A 22,912-nucleotide genomic window follows, 5' to 3' on the forward strand; every position below is an offset into this window, starting at 1 on the left:
CTGAACTGGGCCCTCCCAGCCCAGGCTGCCCATCGTTTGGGGCCTGACCTCAAAGCATTTGGCAGACGCTGTCATGGAGTCAGCAGGCTCCAGGTGCGCCCAGGTGGGTCCTCTGCCTTGAGATTCCTTCGCTGTCTCCAGGAGAATCCTGTGAGCCTTCCCTTCCCTCTCTTCCTTCCCTGCGTAGAGGCCTCGGGGTGCCAGTGAGGTGCTCCACCTACTATTCCAGCTTCCACGTCAGTGTGTAAGGGGAACCACACCACGAACACTTCCCTGAAAATGATGCCGGCCGACGCTCTTTGGATGAGGGGCTTTGAATGCCCCATGGTTCATGGCTCCTGGATCCTTCCACCCCTTCTCCCACCACTTGTGGGTCAATGGCAAGTTCAAGAGCTCGGCGTGTCCTGGTTGGAGTCTGAGTATTTGGTCACAGGGTAGGGGTCGTATTCTCTCTTGTGACCACATCATTGCCTGGAGAGAGAGAGAGCACATGAGAGTGTTCATGGAACATTATGGGCTGGGCTTGACTTCTGGACTTCCTGGGGCTCTGGGAGGGAGAGAGAAGGCTACAGCAGTGATCATGTCCAGGAGGAGTGTGGAGTCGGGAGGCCCAGACTGCAATCCTAGCCCTGCTGCCTGCTAGCTGGGTGACCTGGTAAATCACTGCCCCCAACCCCAGCCTCAGCTTCTTCCCCTAGAAAATGAGTGAAATAAAATACCTACTTCTAGGACTGTTGTGACAGTCAAGGATAAGATTTGGAAAACTAGTACCATCTAACATTTCCCAATCACACCCCTGGCCAGGCACTTGGCTAAGCCCTTTACATCTATTATCTCATATATTCCTCCAACAAACTAAAGAGCCGATGTGGCAATCCCCATTTACAGATGAGGAGACCAAAGCTTAGAGACGCTCAATGATACAGCGGTGAGTTGCGAGTAAGGCCTCACAATTAGGCCTCTCTGACCCCTCTCTCAACTACCACTCTAGACCTGTCTTCAGTGTTAGCACAGGGTCCTGGAACAGTATAGATATTTAATAAATATTTCCTCCATTTTCCTTGGCAAATCATATGTACTGATGGAGCAATAAAAAATATCATTCTTTGATCATTTACTCTGTGAGAAGTGCTTTATACATCTTGCTCTAAATCTCACCCCATTTTCTTCTCTTTTTTTTAAAGATTTACCTTATTTTTTATTTCGCCCCACCTTCTCATTATTTGCATCTGCTGTGTCCATTTTTGTGGACTGGCTTTTTCTTTCTAGGAGGCACTGGGAACTGAACTGGGGACCTCCCATGTGGGAGGGAGGTGCCTAGTTGCCTGAGTCACCTCCGCTCCCTGCTTTGTTGCATCTCTCATTGAGTTTCCTCGCTATCTCTTGGTTGCCTCATCTCAGTGCCTCATCTTGTTGCATCAGCTTGCTGAGCAACCCATCACGTCAGCTGGCCATCTTGCTTGTCTTCTCCAGGAGGCACTGGGAACGGAACCAGGACCTTCCATGTGGTAGGTGGGAGCTCGTTGCCTGAGGCACCTCTGCTTCCCCCATTTTTCAAATGAGGAAACTGAAGCTCAGAGAGGTTAAATAGCTTGCCCAAAGTCACACAGTTAAGTAAGAGGCAGGGCTGAGGTTTGAACCACATCTTTGTTGGACTCTATACCCATCACCAAATCACACTGTCACTCTATTCAGGAGCTGTCTACAAGGCTGGTTTCTAGGAGGTCGGCAATCTCTTCCTCTGAACCTTCCAAATACAGTTCACTCTTGCTTCTTGGGGCCTAAAACTCCCCTTCTCAGGGTGAAGCCCTTTATCCTCCCCAGAAGAAATGTTTAGACCTAAACTTTGGGGCCTGAAGAAGTCTGATGGGGACTAGTCTCACCAGAGTGGTGGCTGGCCTTGGAACTTCTCCCTAGAGCAGATTAGGAAAAGGGGCAGCCCTTAGGCCTTGGGGTCCTGCTGTATTGAGAGGGGCACTGGGGAGAGGAAAGCAGCGACTCAGGAACCAGCTGAAGGCATCAGAAACAAATTGCTGGCTTTCCAATTTTGCTGTGGGCTGTCCAATGCCTGGTTCTGTTTATGATGGTAATTTGGGGGCAGGGTGGAGGTGGGAATGTGTGTAGGCGGCTCTCTGAGGTTGGAGCTGAAGACTTGAAGTCAGGTTTCCTAAACCCTCATCAACCCAGGCAACATTTATGGGAAAGAATGCCACACAGGGTTTCGTGTGTGTGCGTGCGCGTGTGTAAGGGAGAGGATGACAGAGACAGACAGAGAGAGGGAGAGGGAGAGAATGGGAGCCAGTAAAGAGACAGACCAAACAAGGTAAGAGCCTAAGAAAGAAGAAAGAGAAGCAAAAGTTAAAAAACACACAATACAGCAGCTGAGGTCAAGAGAGAGGACAGAGATAGGGCAGGACAAAGATATGGAAGAAGGGGGAGAGAGAGGCAACGGCTTCACTCAGTAAATGCTTGTCGGCCACCTGCCACATGCTGTCTTGGGCATTGGGGGTGCAATGGCGAACAAAACAGACAATTCCTCTGTCCTCATGGTGCTTGCGTTCTTGTGGGAGAATACGAGATACCCAGAGAGAAAGGTAAAAACCAGGAGAGAAGTCCACAGAAAGAGTGAGACAGAGCTGCATGGAGAGACCAAGAGCTAGAGATGGGCCAAGACAGAGACGGAAGAGGCAGACACAGGTAGGGACGCTGAGTTAGAGAGAGGGCTGGGCCTCGAGGCAGAAGGCAGCGTGGGGAGATGGGGAATGCAGGAGCCTCAGGGCTCTCCAGAGGGAGAGGCAGGCCCCTGGACAGTGCAGAGAGCAACCCTTTCCTGCGAGCTTGCGAGGCTAGATCAGGGCTGCTGTGTGACCTGAGCCTGCTCCTTCCCTCCTCCAAGTGTCCTCTGAGCCAGGACCCCAGCGACCAGGAAGTGGGTCTCGGTTCCCAGCAACATCAGCCTCCGAGGCTGTGCTAGGTTCAGACCTGGAGCCAAGCACGGTCCTCTCCCTGCCTCACCTCACAACCACTGCTCTGGGCTCCCCACACTGAACTGGCGGGACCCACAGAGACCTCAGGTACAACACCATCTCCTCATTACATGATGGGTAAACTGAGGCCCTGGCCTAAGGGGTCAGGACGGCTGCTTGGGCCTCCTGGGTTGGAGGCAGCAGGGGATCAAGGACGGAGCATGGAACTCAGACCCCGTGTTCTAGCCCTGGCCGTGCCCTCTGGAGCCTCGACTCCCTCCTTACCTCCCAGGGGAGGGCGGGATGCTCCCGAAGGCTCCTGCAGCCCCGCCGACTGAGGAGTCTGTGAACCACATGAGGATAACTTTTGGAAGAGACCTGTGTTTGAAAGCTGGGGCTTCCACGTTCACCCCGTCTGTTTCCGTGGAAACGGGAATCAGCATTGGAGAGTGAGCCTATGAGCTCTGCTCAGGTGCCCCAGATAGCTAGGGTGAGAGGGCCCCTGACGGGCAAACTCCTTCATCGGGATGTCTCTGGAGTCCTCTTGGCCCCCACTGACCGGAGGGGTGGGGCCTGCACAGGAAGGGCGGCCAGAAGGAGGCTCTGCAGGGACAGAGCTAACATTTATGGAGCGCTCACCGCGTGCCTGTCTGTTCCCCCATGGGCTGCAGACCCCCAGAGAATGGGGACCACTCCTCTCTTGTCCATGTGCCCACCCCAGAGCCTAGGACAGCCCCTGGTAAGCAGTGCCTGAGGAGAGAGATGGGAGCCACATCACAGAGCATCTTGAACTTTCTCCGCTGAGGAGCTTGGTCCTCATCTGGGATGACAACGGGGAGCCACTGAGGAGTTCTGAGCAGGAGAGAAACACGGCCAGCTCTGTGCCTTAAACAGACGCCTCTGGCTGGCTGGGGTGGGGGAAGCAGCCGGAAGGGAGAGGGTCTGAGGCAGCTTGCACCCATCCGGCGCTGGACCACGGCGATGAGCGCGGGGCTGGAGGGCAGCGGACAGACGACCCACCTTGGCGCTGGATGGGAGTAAAGGAAAGGAGGGGCAGGGCGAACGCCCAGGTTCCCGGCCCGGGTGGGTGTTGGTGTGAGGCACAGGGATGGAGATCCTCGACCGCAGCTGCGGGGGGAGACGTAACAAGTCCAGTTCTGGACACACGGACTGGGAAGCTCCTGAGGGACACGCAGGTGGAAATCCCAAAACTAAACAGAGATAAAGTGCCAGTGGGGGAAACGGACTTGGCCCAGTGGTGAGGGCGTCCGTCTACCACATGGGAGGTCCGTGGTTCAAACCCCGGGCCTCCTTGACCCGAGTGGAGCTGGCCCATGCGCAGTGCTGATGTGCGCAAAGAGTGCCCTGCCACGCAGGGTGTCCCCCACGTAGGGGAGCCCCACATGCAAGGAGTGCACCCATAAGGAGAGGCGCCCAGCACGAAAGAAATTTCAGCCTGCCCAAGAATGGCATCACACACAGGGAGAGCGGACACAGCAAGATGACGCAACAAAAGAAACACAGATTCCTGGTGCTGCTGATAAGGATAGAAGCGGTCACAGAAGAACACACAGCAAATGGACACTGAGTCTGAGAGCAGACAATTGGGGAACTGGGGGTGGGGGGGAGGGAGGGAAGGGAAGAGAAATAAGTGAAAAATAAATCTTTAAAAAAAAAAGTGCCAGTAGGATGGGTTTGGGTGTCGTCGTTGAGGTTCGGGTACAGCTGATGCTGGACGCAGGGTGCTGAATTTGCCTAAAGAGAGGGACAGAGTGGAGGACAGAGCCCAAGGGAAGCCCATTTGCGGTAGACTGTCCACTACTGGGCACATTCAGTGGCCCCTCCCCGCCCTGCCCCTTTCATGGGAGGCAGATACTTCCTTCCCTACAGTATTGATTTTTGGGCCTGGCCACCTGACTCGCCAGCAGAGGTGACACTTGTGGGGACTGGCTTGGACTCTGAAGAGGCCAGGCCAGCCAGCCTCTGCCCTGCAGCCCGGGGCTGGGAACGAGAGCCATGTGGGGCAGACCTGAGCCCGACCTGCTGCCCAAAGCAGAGCTGCCCCGGATGACTGCAGCTCTGCCAGTGAGAAAGAAACATTTTAAAATCGTAAGCCACTGAGATTTCGGGCTTGGTGCATGCATCAGTGTACCAGCAATACCTTGGTTAACAAATAGTGAGAGGAGGCTAGAGAAAAAGGAGCCTTTAAGGACAAGAATAATAGGTAGAAGGGAAGGAGGACCATCACAAGAGAGTGGAGCCCCTAAGACTGTGCGAGGAGCAAGTTTGGGGAGGAAACCCTCAGCTGCGTTGCCCTGCAATGTTCTGTACCATGTCTACCTACCTTCTTACTCACACACTCCCCTTGCGGCATCTTAGCTTCACCCAGGGCTGGAGAATCTAAACTCCAGGGGCCGATGACGCCCCCCCAGGCTGGTTCTCCAGGCTCCAGCCTTCTCTCCTGAGCTCCAGACTCACCATCTACTTGTGTCCTGGGTGTCTCCACCTGGACAGCTAATGGGCTTCTCAACCTCAGTATGTCCAAGGCCAAGCTCCTCACGGCCCCACCGCAGGGGCTGCCCCTCCTGGGCGCCCTCACTGAATGCTGCTCTCATCACCCAAGCCACAGGCCTGGGAATCTTCTCCGATGCGCCCATATCCCCTCAGTTACTAAGCCCAGGAAATTCTCAAGTCCACCAGCTTTCTTCTACCCCCTCAGCCCCAGGACCGCTCTCTGTGCCTGCAGCTGTAGCTCCCTAACTGCTCTCCAGCCTTGGCTCTTCCACAGTGGCTCTCAGAGTGATTTTTCTGAAGTACAAATAGGTTAGTCTCCTATTTAGAGCCCCCTGCTTGCTGGGCGAAGACCAGCTTCTTAGCCTGACACACAAGGCCCTGATGACCCAGCCTCAGTTGAAGTCACTGAATGAGGCAGTCCCCTCTGTCTGAAACACACTCCCCTTCCAGCCCACCCCGCCACCTCCGACTCAGACTTCAGTTTAGACTTAGCCTCTTCCAGTGACCTTCCTCTAACCCCCTGCCAGTCCACACCAGCCCCACCAGGCTAGTCTTTGTGCCCCCTTTGAAGCTGCATGGCAGGTTGTATCAGACACTTCTAGTGCCCCTTCGCATGGCTCTCGGCCAGCTCTGACTGTGGCTGTTGCTGCAGTAACCTGCTTCCCGTGGTGCTCCTGACAGCACCTCTCTTCAGCTGCTCCAAGATGCTCTTCTTGCCTTCTGTCTTGGGGTTTCTCTGATACTGTGACGTGGACCCCACTGTGCACTCTGCTCCTGCCAGAAGGACCAGAAATCTTTAACTCCGTTGGGCAGCGTTCCTCCCTACTGCCAAGACTTTCCTCCCCTCCCTGGAACAGTCCCCCTCTCCTTTGCCAGGCTCACTCCCACACATCCTTTATTGTTCAAATGTCACCTCCTCAGGGAAGTCCTCCTTTGACTGGTTCCCCACTGGATTAGGCTTGCTGCTATTTGTTCTCACAGCGTTCACTACTTCTTGTTCTTCTTGTTCTTAGCACTGTTTGTAAGGACATATTTATCTGTGTGATTATTGATTTAACCCTTGCCTTTCCACTGGGCTGTAAACTCCTTAAGGAAGGAGACGCGGCTGTCTGTATGCTCAGCACCTACCACGATGCCCAGCCCGTACCAGAGGCGCAGGAAGCATTTGTTGAATGAAATAGTTTCTTCAACGTTTAACAAATTTTTATTGAGCATTGGTGCTAAAAGTGGTGATAAAATCTTCAGAGTGCTTAAATTCTAATGAGGGAAATAAGTAAGAAAAAAATAAACAAACATAATATATCAGGTGATGAGGGTTGCTATGGAGAAAAATAGAACAGGCTAAGCCGGCCAGGTGCTGCTCTCTACGGGTTGATTAGGGAGGGGGCTCTGGTGATGTTTGACCAGAGAGCTGGAGGAAGTGGGGGGGGGGAGAGGCTGACAGCTGCAGGAAGACTTCCAGGCAGCGGGAAGGGCACGAACCCAGGTGTGGCAGGTGAAGGACTGCAGAACCTGGCTGGTGCGAGGCAGGGAGAGCCCGTGTCCGTCTGGTAAAGGGCATAGTTCTAAGGGAGTGCAAGGGGGAATGGTACCTGTGGCAGTTCAAGATTATTTTATGGATCCCAAAAAGAGAAAGATTACGTTTGTAAACTATTCTTTTGGGTGTGATACCTTTGCTCATATTAGATTCAGTTGAGGGGCGCTTGATTAAATCGTCTGTTGAGACTAGGGCTTTGACCCAACCACTGGGTAAGGCAAGACCCAGGTGGAGTCCCCGCCCCTCGGTGGGCTGGTGAAAATAGACACTCCCTCAAGAGAACACCCGGGAAGAGAGAGAGCTCCACAGGCGCCAAGGAGGGACCTCGGTCATGTGGGAGACAGGAGAAGGCTCAGCGGCTAAAGCCAGGGAAGAGGGACCGGGTGAAGCCCTGAGGGGCGAGCCCTGTGCCAGCCCGTGGCCGAGGCTGAGAAGAAGCTGTGCCCACGGAGCCTCAGGAGGACGAGGAAGCCCAGGAAGGAGAGAGCAGGCAGACGCCAGCAACCACCTCGCTTCAGCACGGGGCAGCTGGCTTTGGTGAGAAAGCAGCCTTGAGCTGGATTCCTCACAGCCCTGGAACTATGCTTTTACCCCAAATAAATATGCTTTACAAAAGTCAGCAGATTTCTGGTACTTTGCATCTGTACCCCTTTGGCAGACTATGACAGTACCCCAGTACCGGGCCACTACAGAAGGCCTCATGGGGGGGGGGCTTGAGAGAACTCAGAGGCTTGGACACACTGGAGCGGGGAGGGCGGTGGAGGTGCAGTGGGACCCAGGGGTGGACCCCAGCCAGGCTCAGCTTCCTCTTCCCAGCTACCCATGTCAGGACCTTGCCTTGGATTTTCTTGTACTTCCCAGGGTGCCTGGCTTAGGCCATACCAGGTGACTTCTAGAACTAATCCCATTCTATAAATTGCTGAAAACCCATTTTGCTACAGCAAGTTGGCTCAAGAGAAGTATATGTCCATTGGAAGACATTCCAAACAAACATGTTTGACTTTGAACTTAAACCCACTCCTTCCTCCCTAGCTCTTCTCTGTTTGCTGGCCCTGTTATGCTAATAACATCAGGAGTAGTCATCTTTTTTAATTTACAAAATATTTCTCCAATTATGATCTCCCCGGAGCTTCCAAACAGCTCTTTCAAGGGGCTATTCTCCACTGTCCAGAGGCGTTGGACCCTTGGGCTCAGCCAACACTGACTGACAGCCTGGTAGGTCATTTCCTGTCGGGTGCCTGACTTCATTCTCCCAACGTACCTTTCACATAGGCATTAATATCCCCATGTCACACATGAGGAAACTGAGGCTCAGAGAGGTGAGGCCACTTCCTCATGTCAGCCAGCTAGGCAGTGGTGGCCAGGTCTTGAAGCCAAATCTCGGCCCAGGATTTTGTACTTCTCCCACTGGGCCAGCCTCAATTGGCAGGGCAGCCCAAGGTTTTGATCAAAGTGTCTCCAGAGGTGCTGGGGCAGGGGCGGGATGAGCAGGATGTACAGCTTCTCTCCAAATAGCCCCTGAGGCGAGCCCCTCTCCTTCCAGCAGCAAGGAGCAATGCAGAAATAGAACCTGTGAACCAGGGAAAGGAAATGAGATCCTCTGGCATCCTTGTGAGCACAACCTCGTGGCCTGAGCCACGGACCTGAGATCTCTCTCCTTTATCTGCCACCTTCTGGTGGCCTGGCCCTGGCCAACCGATCCCGGAGCCCAGGATTTCTGACACCCTAGTTTCTGGCAGCTGAGAGAGGAAGGAGTAGCCATTTGAGTCTAAGCCTGGAATTCGCCTCTCCTCCCTTCCAGCTCCCACCTCTCCTTTCTGCCACTCTATCCAGAGGTAAAGGAACCTAAAAGGCACATGTGGACCACAACCAGGCAGTGTGGCCAAAAGTCATCAGTCCTGGGCAGGGGGAGGCCAGAGGCCCAGGGGGGACACCTGACCTAGACTGAGCTCTCGGAGAGGGTTTCCTGGGAAGGCTCCCAGAGGAGGTGGTACCTGCCCAAACTAGAGTTTAGACGAATTTGTAGATTAATAGGAGTCTGTCACAGGAAAAGGCTTTGGGGCAGAGGATTTCTCAACAACGTAAGCTCCAGGGGGTAAGGCTTTGTTTGGTTTATTAGCCATTACCTACAACACACATTACTTGGTACAGGATGGGTGCTTAAGAAACACGTCCTGGAAGGAAGGAAGGGAGGGAGGGAGGGAGAATTAATGAGGGAATAGCCTGAGTCTAGGGTAGATGTGTGAATGGCTTGGTGCATTCTGGGAACTGATAGTGTAGTAGTTCCAGGTGGTTGTAGCTTAGCCAGTGGAGTTGTGAGGGAGCGGTTTTATCTAGTCCTATTGTTGGTGGTGTGTGTTTATCTCCCCACAGGGCTCAGAGTTACTTTGGGGACGGGGCTGTCATTTTCCTCTCTTGGTCCCCACAGCTCCTGCTGCTACATTGAACGTTAATATTCAACACACAGGTGACTCAGACTTAGTTCCTGCCCTCCCAGTCTGGTGGGGGAGACAGTGAACAACTGGCTACCACAATGAGGAGAAGGTATGAGAGCTACGATGGAGGTCTGGGCTAAATGACACAGCAGAAGGACAGAGGGATGAGCTGTGCTTGGGGAGTGAAATCCAGGGAGAGTTTGTGGACAGGAGGCACTGGAGGGAAGGTTTAGCCTTAAAGCATGGTTGAAGCAGGAGGCCTTCGAGGCAGAGAGATACCAGGCCCAAAGGTGTAGTTCTATCCAGTGAGGAAAGTAGGCTGGGGCCTCGAATGCCACACCTGGGTGTCTGGGCTTCTGATCTGACTGCATTCTGGATAACTGTGCCAGCAGTCACACACCCAAGCGGGGCGAGTGGTCGTGTGTCCTGGGAGCTCATCTGCTTCCTTCTTGCCAGCTGGCTGGAGGGCTAAGACACCCTTCTCTGCTTTCTCCGCCTGGACCTTTTCACTGTCTCTTTTAGCTCCACCATGAACCTACATGGAATCTAACTCTTTGTTAAGCCCCAGCAAAGGACAGACCACAGGGACAGAGTGCCTGGCACAAGTTCCCCAAATACCACTCCTCTCTGCTTGCCACATGTTCTGGAAAGAGGTGTTAGTCCTTTTTCCAGGGTGGGGTTGGAGAAAGAAAAAATATAGAAGGGAAATTTTAGCATCATAGAACATCAGACTCTCCAAAGATGGTAAAGATCTAACAACCCCCCTTTCTCATTTTACAGATGAGAAAACTTAAGCCTGCATAGATATGCTTGTGCTCAGGCTGTAACCCAGACAGGGCATAGCCAGCCTGGTAGAGACTGCCAACGTAGGAGAGCCGGAGAAGGGAAGGGTTTTCCTTTGGCCAAGATCTAACCATACTCCTCATCTGTGGGCCTTGCAGACATAAGATGAGTCAGGCTTCTAGTGAGTCAGTCTGTTGACAAGCCATCCCTGGTCTTTCCTAGCCCATCAAAAATAGGAAGTCCACGGGAAGGGTATGAGCAGGCCAATTTAATTAGTGTGGGCTCTAAGGTATCTTAAGTTAGCCCTATTAAATTAAACTGCCTAGGGGAAAAAATAACTGTAATTATTTCCTTCTCTTCCCTATCGATGTATTTCAACTCCCTCTCAACCTCCATGCCTCCCTTATTCACAAAATAACCTTTAAAGTAGGGGGCCAGCACACACACACATAAACTAGGGTTCAGTGTCTCCCCTTTCTACCTCTTTCCCCTGTGAGCTCTGGGTTCCAGCAGAGCACAGAATGAGTCCAGAGGCATCTGCAGGACCCGGCTGTATTCTAATTTAGGGAGGCTGTTACACTGAGTAGAACATTATTCCAAAAATGTACCCAGAGTCTCCTTCCTGAACCAATGCAGATCGGTTTGCTGCGGGGCATTTCTTTTAAAAGCCCCTTTTCTCTCTTCTCCATATCAAAATAAGCAAACTTTAATGGTAGGGAATTATTTATTTTGTTGAAATCTAGTTCTGAGTTTTCTTACTTGAAATGTGTTTTCCCCAGGACACTGACCCATCCTTTAATTGTTTGGTGCGAGGCATGTTAGGGGGAGGGGCGTTACTTGTTTATTGGAACAGCGCAGTTAAAAAAAAAAAATCAACCTAGGCTAACAGTTTCAAGGCTCCCCTAAAGATGTATCCAAACAGGCAGCCAATCAGCGCTTACACAGCTTTTTCTGCTCGACTCTTTTAAAGGGACAGTGCCGGCAGTGTTTTATCACATTTAAAGAGAACCGCGCTCTAAAGCAGTCTGAAAATGGGGGAGCTTTCCCCTAATTCACTGGTTTCTGGTCTTAAGGGTCTGTAACGACGGGCACATAGTGCGTCCTCGGGGTTCTCAGCGTGGGCAGAAAGGCATCAGCAGCAAATAGCTGGGTCACTCTGCCAGTCCCCCCCTCAATTTCCCATTGTACACCTGGGTCACTGACAATGGAAGCCTCCCCTCCCCCCATGCCTGACTCTCGTCCCTTACTCCCCAATTTAACTCCGTTTATTTGAAGTTTGCAGATTTCTGTGGCGCGCATTCCGCGTCGCAGGGCGCCCGGGTGACGCCCCCTCCCACTCCACCCCCAATGGCACCATTTCCTGTGGAGCAGCGGAGGGGCGAACTTGCCAGGACTGGCAGACCCTGGAAATTTGGGAGCGATCTCTTCCCCCTTCCCTAGCCCAAGTCCCCCGTCTTCTCCCTTGGCTCCCCAAAGCACGCCCAGGGCCATTTTCGCGCGGCTCCACTTCGGGGTTTTCCAAAGTATTTTAACGATCTAGTAAAGGAGCAGCCGCGCGCCCCGGCGCCGGCTCCAGCCGCCCAGCTCTCAGCGTGGAGCCCGGGCCCGGCGCTCGCAGCCAGACTGGGCGAGCGGGAGGAGCGGGGCGGGGCGGGCGAGGGGGCCGGCGGGCGGGGGCCGGGCCGAGCCTGCGGAGGGGGTCGGGGTCCGAGCCCGGGGGAGGGCAGCCGGGAGGGAGGGGGCGATAAGGGCTGGGCGGGCGCGGGCCGCGGCGGGGGCCGGCGACGAGCAGATCCGGGCGAGGGACGTGGCGGGCGGGAGCGCGCGGCGCCCCGCTAGGGGGTCGGACCCTCTCCCCGCCGACGCTGCCGCAGCGCCCCCTCCCCTCCCTTCCCCTTCCCCAGTGGTCCACGCCGCGGGGAGCGCTGGTCAAATCCCCCTCCTCGCTGGGGCCCGGAAACCAGCGCTCCCCCCCATGCCGCTCCGTGTCCTCTACACACATCCACAGCCAGGAGAGGCTCGCGCCCCCGGATACCCCTAATTCGCCCGCGGGAGTAGGGGCAGCGGCTCCGCCGAGGCGGCCGCAGCGGGGACTGCCGCCGCCGGGCGCTGACAGGGCGTCCCTCCCGGGCCGCCCCGGGCCCGCCCCCCGCGCGCCGATTGGCCGGGCCGGCCATCAATCGCGGGACGTTGACGCCCGCCTCGCTCCCTCGCCGGGGTAGCCACGTTCGGTTGAGCTCCAAGTAGACCAGCGGCAGCGGCGGCGGCAGCGGTGCCGGAGGCGCAGAGGGCGGCGCAGGCGGAGCCGGGCGGGCGCGCGAGCGAGCGAGCGGGCAGCCGGGCGGGCGCGCGGCGGCGGCGGCGACCCAGGCCGAGCCGGCGCGGGAGGAGTTCCAGGGCGATGGGGCCGCGGCCGGGGCTGACGCTTTGACAGCTGGAAAGAGCGCGGAGCCAGCGCCTGGGGGGGAGGGAGGGGAGCGCGGCGAGGAGAGCGCGGGCGAGCGAGCGCCGGGGAGGGGGCCGGGAGCGAGGGTGCAGCTCGGGAGCAGCCGGAGCGGCGGCGGCGGCGGCGGCGGCGAGGCTCGGCGCCCTCTTCTCTGCAAACCATGTTTGCCAAAGGCAAAGGCTCGGCGGTGCCCTCGGACGGGCAGGCTCGGGAAAAGTAAGCCCTATTTTTCAAGTGGCGGCCGCGCCGCCGCCGGGCTGCGGGCGGTGGGAGGCAGGTGGGCGGGCAGGCGGGCGCCGGGGGCTGCTGCGCCCCGGGACCTTTCGGTGTCGCCTGCCTGGCCCCTTCCCCGAGCCCGCGGCGGGCGGCGTGGGAGACCCCATTGTTGGGAGCCGGTGGAGCTGGGGCATTGGGGAAGGGGCGGCGGGGGGCGCCGCCCGAGGAGGGGGCACTTGGTGGCGGCGGGGGCCGGGCCGGGCGCGGGGTCCCCGGGGTGAGAGGTGGGGGATCCCGTGGGCATCAGCGCCCGCCCCAGCCAGGGCTCTCGGCACGGTGGCCGCACTTTGCCCACCGGGCGCGGGCAGGGGGCGCGTGGCTTCTGCAGCCCCGAAGGCTCCTTTTGTCCGCCCGCGGCGTGAGGACTGCGTGCCGGGGGCTTTGTTCGGGCCGGAGTGCCCGCCGCCGGCCCCTCACCCTTCAGGGCGCCTGTTTGGCCCCAGGCTTGGGGGACAGTTGTTTTGGGGGGAGGTGGTGAGGCTGGCGCTTTGCTGCCCTCTCCAGAGCGCGCCGAGCGCGCCTACCACCCCAGCGTCCAGAGCTGAGTCTCCTTGGACCCCCAAAGCTGGGGATAGCATGGCGAGGAGTGGATAGGAAAAAGGAGGGTGGCCGTGGGGTCGGGTGGCTTGCGAGTTTGAGAGTCCTAGGGAGGGTTTGGCCCCGATGTCACTTGGGAGTTCAAGTTTGGGGGCTGCTCTTCAAACCCCCGGCGGAGGAAACGTGTCCCTTGCTATCCACTTCCTAACTACCCGGACCCCGCTGCCCCAGACCGGGCCGAGCTGCTGCCCGCCTCTGGTGGGGCCGCCGTGGGACAACTCAGATGGGGCTGGCAAGTCCGAGAGCGAGGGCGCCGTGTGACCTGACTGCCTCCCTCTCTCTTTGCCCCCTGTCCACTTTCCAGGTTAGCTTTATACGTCTACGAATATTTACTGCACGTAGGAGCACAGAAATCTGCACAGACCTTCTTGTCGGAGGTGAGTAGAACTACCCCCAGCGTCCAATTTCTTGACACCCCCTCCTCCCCACTATTCTTAGAGCCTTTGTTTTCAGGAGCAGCCACTGTGGCCACCATTTTGAATTTTTATCACCTTTTGGCATTTATTGTTAGTTAGTCTTCACAGCCTTTTGGCTCTGGGAAGCCCCCAGCCCACCCCTTCCCCTCCTTTCCTCTAAGCCGCCTCTGTTCTTCTCTCTAGATTCGATGGGAAAAAAACATCACGTTGGGAGAACCGCCTGGGTTTTTGCACTCGTGGTGGTGGTAAGTTTGTGTGATAGTTTCGTGTGTGTTGTGTGTGTGTGTGTTTTGTTCTGAGCCCTGGGTCGAAGCGAACAAAGACGGGAAGCCCTGGGCTCTCAGCGTTACCCAGCGCTGGGTACCTCTTGGGCATCCAAGCCAGGACTGGCAAAGGAGGGAAAGGGCAGAAGAGGCTAGTGCCTCAAGTTTTTGCCTCTTCTCCTCTCTTCCTGAAAACGGACTAAACCGTGCCTGATGTTTGGGCAGAAGCGCCTTACTTTTCCGTGGTGCTCTGAGCATTAGGCAGGGGGCTAACCTTGAAGGGTTTTTGTCAGTTGTGCATGCTGCTTTAATTAGAGGGAGGTGGGGGCGGGGTGGAGTGGAGGGGATACCAGCTCTGCTTTACAACCGGCCTTTCCCTTCCTTTTTCTTTTCTGAGCTCACAACCTTGAGCGATAACCTATTGGGCCGTTTTCCCAAGCCCCTTGAGAAAAAGCAAGAAGGGGGCAGCCACTTCCTTTAAAGATATTGATTCGGACTGACTGGCCCTCCCTTTTCTTTGAGCCCATCTTCCCCTCCCCCACCACAAGCATCCCTAAAACCTGAAGCTTCACTTTACCTTAACTGGTTGGAGCAGACCTTGCCGCGCGCCTGTAGTTTGTGCTCTTTCTTCGTTCGTGACTCCCCAGCCAGGCCCCTGGGCCCTGGGGTGTGGGACCGGGCAGGTCTGGTCTCAGTGTGGGGTCTGCGGCAGGCAGGAGGGAGGCTTGGCGTCTGTGGGAGCGAGTTGCCGAGAGTGTATGACCTAGGTGGTTTGTGGGACCAGTTGGTGGAGTCTTTGACATCCTTTTGAAAAGGAAAAGAAAGCCGAATGGCTTTTGATATTTTGGTGGAGTTCAGGAAAATGGAGTGTTGTGCCCTGGGGATCCCAGCACGTTTACCTGACCGCCCGCTCAGGTTACTGTTTCAAGACTTTGAACAGCAGGAGGATGAAGTGTCTGTTCTAACTTGCGCTGAGAAAATGAGTTTTTAATTACTTCTGCCAACCTCTAAACCGCGGTGTAGGAGGCATTTGGCATGGCGTAAGGATTCTACCTGTAGGAGTGGGTGATAGGTGGGGTGTTTTTGGTGGGGAGAGTGCGAGGATGGGATTGGGGGTCAGGGATCTCCCATAAACGTAGGTTTAGAGGTAAAAGTTACTTAGAAGAGGGTGGAATGTGCAGCCTTAACAATCTTTTGTGTGTGGAGTTCGTCAAACTTGTGCTGCTTCAGAAGAGAGAAAGCAGTGTCCTCTAGGTCCCTTCTCCAGCTAGTACGGTCCCAGTATTCCTGTTAGATTCATACCCCCCCCAAAAAAACCCCACAAAACTCATCCTTCCACACCCTTGTCTCAAGGCCCCAGGAACGCCGAGAACGCTGTGCTGGGCGCAGGCAGAGGTGGCTCTGCGTGGCCGCTGCCCGGGGCCTGTTTGTGAGAAGCTGCCTCGTGGGAGTTTAGGCTCAGCGAATGCCCCCCGCTTTCTGGAGTGGGAGGAAGCAGTGGAGCTGATAGGAAGAGGGCCAGGCTGCATTATTCACACACCTTGAGTGAGATGCTTGCCTGATGACTAGCAGAGCCGGCCGCGGAGATGGTTTCCTCTGCCCTGGCTGGCTGTGGCGGGGCAGGAGCACTGGACTGTGAGTCAGACTTCGGTTCTGGTGCCCGCTTCCCAGCAGGCCGGCTCCCTCCCCGGGCCTCAGCCTCCTGGTCTCAGGCCCCTCGTTAATCCCAGTGACTACCTCGTGTTTGTGTAGGACTTTACCACTTGACAAAGGACTTGTGTGTCTGTTCTTATTTGATACTAAGTGTTGGAGTCACCATAAAAAATAGTGGAGCGGGGACAAGGCAGGGGTTTCTCAGCCAGCTCTCCCCTCCCACTCCTGGTCGGGCAGGTGCCACTCTGAGGAGTGCTCTCTATTTCAACATGAAAGAACTAGATACTTGGTCATCCATAACCTCTTCTTTGGCTAATTGATATGCATTCTTGGGTGGGTGGGGAGGAGTGGTTCTTGCATAAGAATACCTTGCTGAGGGCCTGATTGGGAGTGGGGGTAAGGTGGGAGGGGTGGGCTCTTAGATGCAGAACTTCCTTTTGTTGCCAGAGTCACCCAGATTGCTGTGTATATGAATCATAGTCATGCCCTGACTTTGACAATTTAACCTTTCTGGATTCGCAGCCATTTTGGTTTGGAGCCCAGTTGAGATCAGGCATGGGTTCTCACCCACGTTCCTACCTGTGGGCACCGTCCCGGGCTGGGTTGTACCAACCTCTCTGAGCTTTGGTTTGCTCCTTGTGTACAGCGGGGGATAAAACCATGGGTTTTATGGCAGGGGGGTGAGGCGTCCAACACGTAGTAGGTGCTTGGTGGGTGAATCTGTTACTGTTATGGCTGGCTTGCCGGAAGAGGATGGGTCGGTTTTGTTTGGTAGGCTGAATTTGCCCACTGAAGACTACTAAGGGGGGACAGAGCCTTTGGGAGGCCTGGTGCTGTTAGCGCGGTGCATTGGGCATTTGCTGTTGGGTACACAAGCAATAATTAGTAACCTGATCTTATTTTATTTTTCGACTTGCAGCGTATTTTGGGACCTTTACTGTGCAGCTCCTGAAAGGCGAGACACTTGTGAACATTCAAGTGAAGCGAAAGCCTTTCATGATTACGTGAGTAACAAATTTTTAATCCTGGCAATAATTACAGGGTTGGATAGCTCTAACTTCTTTAGTACCAAAAGCAAATACACCGCCAATTGGCAGTGGTCTTTATTTTTTCCTTGCTTTTTTTTCTGTTCTCCTCGACCCCCCTCCTCTCCCCACCGTACCCTCCTCCTCCAGTGTTCTAACTTGGTGAACGTACTTTGTAATGTTGTAATTATGCAAAGGGGTTCAGATACCTATCTAAAGAATTAAATGGCATTGTGCAGGGCTCAGAGCCATGTGAGGTTTATGTCTAAGAGTGGACAGTTAGCTGGGAGGGGACTTGAGTCTCTCTGGTATTGATTTGCTTAAGAGAAAATTGACCATAATATTAATAATAAAAAAGCAAATATGTAACTTGCATTTTGTAGAAGAGGGTAGTTGAGTGAGAATTTGGTGAAATGGTTGCTTTTCTCTTCTTTCCAAGGAAAAATCTTTGAATTTTGGTTTGAAGTGTGTGTGTGTGGTGAGGAGTTCATGTTGTGTCTACTGAGGCTGCCTGCCTTGAGATCCTTGGCTGATCTATAACTTTGTGCCTGCAATAATCTTGTGAAATTGTTAATTTCCTCTGATTTAGTGCTTTCTGCCCCTCCTTTCACCCTCTGTCTTGGTGAGTGTCTTAAGTTGGATGAAATGATTATAAGAGAGATGTCTGCCCTCTGTCATTCTATTTCCCACAGCGCCCCCACCCCCCCAAGAATTGGACTCCAAACCTCGTATTGTATTGTCTAGCTGCGTTGGAGTCACACTTGATCTAATGAAACAGGATGGGGTCTGTCTGGGGGAGATGGATGGGGAATTGTCTGAAGGTGTTCCATGGCCCTTTCCAGTCCTTGTTTTCTGCTGGCCTTGTAAAGGATTGTTAAATGTGTGTAGTGTGTGCGTGCACACATGTACAAAGGAGGTAACCTCTTTACTTTTACAAAGGTGGTTAGAATGGGCCCCATGCTCTAGGCATAGAAGTTGGTTACTTGAACATCATCAGGTCCTACCCACTTGGCCAGGCCATCGTCTATGTTGCCTGCATTCAGTTTGAAACTGGCCTAGGAGTCTAGAACCAACCTGGTTTAGTGTCACAAGTGGTCACGTCCCATTACCATGAATATCTTTGGGGTGAAAATTTCTCCTGTGATATGAAGTGTTACAGACTCAGCTGGAGACTTACTGGTTTTGAGAATATTCAGTGTGTTGAAATTTTATTGTGACTGAAAAATTCATGTTCTGGGAGTGGAATTCTGAGTAAATTGACCTGTTCTTATGCTATCTCCAGGGTTGAAAAAGAGAAGCTGGTGAATGGTACTTATGGCCAAGTAAATTTTTAGTAGTAAAAGGCAGAGGTGACTGGTTAATTTTTGATGTGGTTCTTCTGGGAAAATCCGGTGGGGCTAATTGGTGACGATGATCATAGGGTTTCCTGAACTGGAGTTCGGGGGAGGCCATATAAAAATAGGTGGGATGAATATGACTTTTCTACCTAGTAAAAGTCATGTGAATGTGTGAGAGAGTGTTTAACCTATGGTGGCCAACTCCTGTTGTGGGCAGTCTTTGACTACTATGCAAATGTTTCATTTTAGAGTGCCAAAATTGGCGGACATGCCTATTTCAAGTCAATCTGTTGATATGGAATGGTCTGAGCTGTCTTTCCCAAGGTTCCTTATGGAGAAGTTAATGGTTTTTAACTAAGTTTGGTGCTCTAGTAAATAATGTGAGACTCTGGAAATTTGTGGTTTGGTCTGCCATCTTGAAACAGTATGATGGCAGCAAAAGCTTGCACATGGGTTTACTTTCAGTGATTCATTAAGAAATGGCAATAAAATTGTGTAGTGATCCCTGAGGTTGGCATTGATATTTAGAAGACACTACTGAGATTGAAGTTTAGGGTTCACAGGTTTGAGGTTTCAAACCGTGTTTCCTACAGTGGGATCCACCCGCTATCACGTGGCCTCAGTCAGAGGGATTGCAGCAGAGAAGCAACTGGAAATATTTTCCTGGGTAAAGGAACCTTTTTTCTCTTTGTGCTTCTTAAATTTTCATATATTCTCCATTCCCACAGCTAACATCTAGTTAGCCTTCATTCCTTCTTGCTAGAATTTTTGCAAGAGCCTTTTACTGGATTCCTTTCCTCTTGCTTGGAATGCGTTCTTCTCTTATCCATTCAATTTCTATCCGTCTTTTAAATTCTCTTTCTTGGAGGACTTTAATGATAGTTTCTTGCTCACCGTGATTGCTGTTTCATCTCAATGTTTATAAAAACCGCTTATACAGAGCATCTGTGGGAGGCTTTCCCCATGCCAGGCTGCCATGCTAAGTGCTGTAGGTTCAGCCCCTCATTTCATGGCTGCCATTGACAGAGGAGGCACAGGGTTGACTGCATTTTGCAGGTGAAGATACTGCTCAAGCATAGAGAGGTTAACTTACAGCTGGTAAGCGGAAGCCTTGGGATCCAGCAAAGGTCATGACCACCTCAGGAATTAGTGCTCCTAACACCCCTTGGCCTCTTAGGTCCATGGCAAGTCCACTTGAACTCGTACAGGCTAACTTCTCATTTAGATTCGCCTTCCCTGGCCACCCCCAACCACAGCTTGTTAATATAGTCCGTGGCAGAGACCATCAACCTCTCATCTCTGTAGCTCCCACAGTACCTTGCACGTAGTAGGCATTCATGCTAATAGACCAAAGAAGTTAAGGACCTATGGGTAAGAAAAAAGTGGTAATTTGGGGTCAGTGAGTAAACTGGACTGAAATGGCCAGTGGAATAATGGAAGATGCTCATCGGTGACTTTTGCTTGGTGCTCTTGAGCAAGGTGATTTTAAGGTGGCTTAACTAGTTGTGTGAATCTTTTTTAGAAAACAAAGTGGAGTGTATATTCAAATGTGCATTAACTAGCCCTCTGTTTTCTGTCAAGGAAACAGAAAGAGGCCAGAGGTGTGCGGAGTCTGTGCAGCCCTCCAGACACAGCCCTGGGTGGGTCCTAAGTGCTGATGGTCTGGGCAGGGGTAGGCGTTCCTGACTCTGTGGACTCGAAACGACCTCGAACGGGAGATCCTTGTGGGTCTCGGCTCTTAGGGCAACCATGTTGTGATCAAGTCCTCTCCCCTCCCCAGTGTCTGGGTCAGGTGGTTTTGAAGTCCCTTCTAGGTCAAGGCCGGCTGTGGGGCCTGGATTGAACCAGGTGACTTAGCGGGAAGGGGTTTTAATTTTCTTCAAATTGTGAGTTTTTGTTTGAGTCACAGTCTATTTTCCCCCTCACACCTGGCGACTTCAGTTTTCTTGGCTCATTGTTTAGAGGCCCGAGAGCCTTGATTTTGACCACATGTACTAGAATGTGGAGAGTTGGGGAGACTCAGTATCAAGAGTGGGCCTTTCTGAGAAATTGGTTTGCTTCCAGTCAGAGAGCCTTGGGAGGAGTGCTCCGAGGGTCCCTGCACGTGGTGTCCTTGCCATTCCCCATAGGCTGGTGGGTTCCATTGGGGGGGTCCCCTTGGGTTCCTTTAGACATTGTTGCATGGGGCCTGGTCTTTTGTGGAGTTGGATGCTCCAACTGTGGGCCCCTGCTGTGGGCCCAGTGGCGGCCTGGCTGCTTTCTACACTATTTTATCTCCTCTAGGGTCTATGGGGTTAGGAAACTTGTCTCTGGTGCCTTTTCAGGCTACCAACAGTCCTTTTCCTCCTGGTACCAAATTTTGGGCTTTCTTTTCGGTGGCAGGAGATGAGTGGAAGTGTAAGGCCCTGAACAGTCAGCCTTGGAGTTGCAGGTATGAGAGAACAGCGACTGTCCTTGCCCTGCCTCTACTGCATGTACATGGACATAGTTGGGCCTCACAGCTGCCTGTGGGTCAGGTTTTCTTATAATCCTCATTTTCCAGATAAGGAAACCGAGGCCTGGGGTTTAGATGCTTGTCTGAGAGCATGTAGGTAGGAGGTGACAGAGCTGGTACCAGACCCTGGTCTTTTGAATCCACCTCTTAGCTTCTGCAACACTCATTTCATACAGGATCTCTGAAACAGGGAAGGGATTTGCATTTGACCCAAAGTGTGAAAAATGAATTTAATAGAGAATTCAGCTAGAGCCCCTGAGAGGTAAACGACAAGTCACTGGCAAAGGTAAGACCTGAATTTTGGGAAGGGGGTTTGTTACGGTGCAGTGGTTCTTAGCTTTTGGCAGATAAAAGCTACAGATCTACCTTCCAGAAAATGCACACGTCATCATAAAGGAGATTTTGTACGTGATTTTGAGAGGTGAATGCACTGCTGCCTCAAAGCCCACCCCCATCTATGATCCCCGGTTAAAAACTTAAGGAGTTGTAGCAGACAGTGTGCTGGGACCTTGGTGGGTGTCCAGACTCCGTTCCCCGTGCAGGGGACCCGAGGGCCCTTTCAGCTGTGCCGTCGTGGAGCCCCGATGCAGCAGGGCTGGCTGTCCACCCTGTGCTCCCTCCCATCTGGCAGGACTCTGAGCCCTCCTTCCACCTCCAGCTGTGGGACTGTGTCTTTAGGAGAGTGGGTCACAGTGGGACATTTCCCCAGAGTCGTGGGCTTGCGCTGAGGTATTTGTGGCTGTGTGGCCAAGGCCTAGTGTCCTTGGTGGGTTTGAAATAGCAATGTGATATTTGAGAGGGCTCTCCTTGGATGTGCTGAGCTGAGGTTCCTGCCAGGCAGGAGTGTCCACGCCTGCCAGAACCCTTTGAGGGAAGAAGGGACAGGAGGGTGGCAATGCAGGCCTGAATGGGGCGGGGCCTGTGGCAGGGCTGCAAGTAGCTTGGACAGGGTCTCCCCTGCGATAGGCCAGCCTAACTGCCCAGAGGTCCTGGCAAGTTCATGGCATTGCCTTTAGCTCTGACCCTTGGCACCCTTGTGTGGTAGATTAAAACAAAACATACAGTTGTTTTTTTAATTACCCCTTTCCCCTCGGAGCCCAGAACTTTGTATTGGGTCCCTTCTTTGAGTTCCCACCCAGTTTGCTGCAATTCCTCTTAACCAGACTCCTCTATCGGTAGCTAATTAGACACTAAATGAGTAACTGGAATTGCATTTTGCCAGAACCGGGGCAATACAGCTACCTTAATGGGTTTCAAGTGGCTGCAAGACCCTAAATTGCAAATCCTTGCCCTTTATTTCAAGGAAGGAGGTGGAGCGGGGAGGAGTGGTGGGGACCCAAACAAAGTTTTTGGCAGTGGTCACTTCATTTGAACTCCAAGACCAGCAGTGTGCACCAGTCTTTTGCATAATGCCATCTTTGTTAGCGAAGCATTTGCAAACTTGGACCGAGAGTTCGTTCTGTGTCAGCCAACACTAGCAGGGAGCGGAGAGACACCCAGCTCTTGCTGCCAGTCTTTTAGGTCGTTTTAATTTTCTAGGGAGGAGGGTCCTTTGGTGGGGACCTCAGGCCAAAGGTGCATCGCCCCATCCCCTTGACCTTCCTCCCTCCTTGTGTGTGTATTTAAGTCTTTAAGAGGGAGAAGTGGAAAGGAGGTGTGTGTGTTTGAAGATCTGTCAGCCAAGATAACAGAAATGTTAACACTCCCCGGAGCCTTTATTATAATAGTGCCTGAGGATTCAGAGTATTTAGAAAAATTAATCTTTTTTAGCTTGATAATTCTGACCATGGCCAAGTGCATTAGACGATTCACATAAACTTCTTTAACATGCTGCTTGGAGCATACAGCAAATAGGCAGTCGTGATTGTTTGTTTCTGATTCACAGGGCAATAGAGCTTTCTGTAGCCTTGGCGAAATGTTTTAGGAATGTTTCCACGTTGTGCTTTTCTTTTCTTGGGTCTTGAATCCCCTGGATAAAGGGCCTGGGCTCTGACTGGTGGCTTGGATGTACACCTGAATTCCAGGCAGTCACACTGTCATTTCCTGGCTGAACAGACACATGGGCTGTCAATTTCCCCATCTGTAAAATGGGGAAATGATAATTCCTTTGCCTGGTTGCTGTAAGGATTAAGGAATATAATGCATACAATAATTGGATCTCTGTGTCTAG

The 22,912-nt window shown here is 53.2% G+C and overlaps 1 protein-coding gene across 8 annotated transcripts in view; it reads left to right on the forward strand.

Annotated features, from left to right (window-relative positions):
- Window positions 1-12,718: 12,718 nt before the first annotated feature.
- Window positions 12,719-22,912, forward strand: part of SSBP3 (single stranded DNA binding protein 3) — a 160,429-nt gene continuing 150,235 nt past the window's right edge. For 2 of the 8 annotated variants that reach the window (XM_058303530.2, XM_058303531.2), the window contains exons 1-4: window positions 12,720-12,897; window positions 13,859-13,931; window positions 14,154-14,215; window positions 16,806-16,890. In XM_058303530.2, the coding sequence (XP_058159513.1) occupies window positions 12,842-12,897; window positions 13,859-13,931; window positions 14,154-14,215; window positions 16,806-16,890 (276 nt within the window). In that variant the 5' untranslated portion in view covers window positions 12,720-12,841. Of the gene's footprint in view, window positions 12,898-13,858; window positions 13,932-14,153; window positions 14,216-16,805; window positions 16,891-22,912 lie in introns of all 8 variants that reach the window. The other 6 variants (XM_023592618.3, XM_058303532.2, XM_058303528.2 and 3 more) reach the window with 5 other exon arrangements.

This window comes from Dasypus novemcinctus, chromosome 9 (assembly GCF_030445035.2).
Source record: "Dasypus novemcinctus isolate mDasNov1 chromosome 9, mDasNov1.1.hap2, whole genome shotgun sequence".
Classification (NCBI taxonomy): domain Eukaryota; kingdom Metazoa; phylum Chordata; class Mammalia; order Cingulata; family Dasypodidae; genus Dasypus; species Dasypus novemcinctus.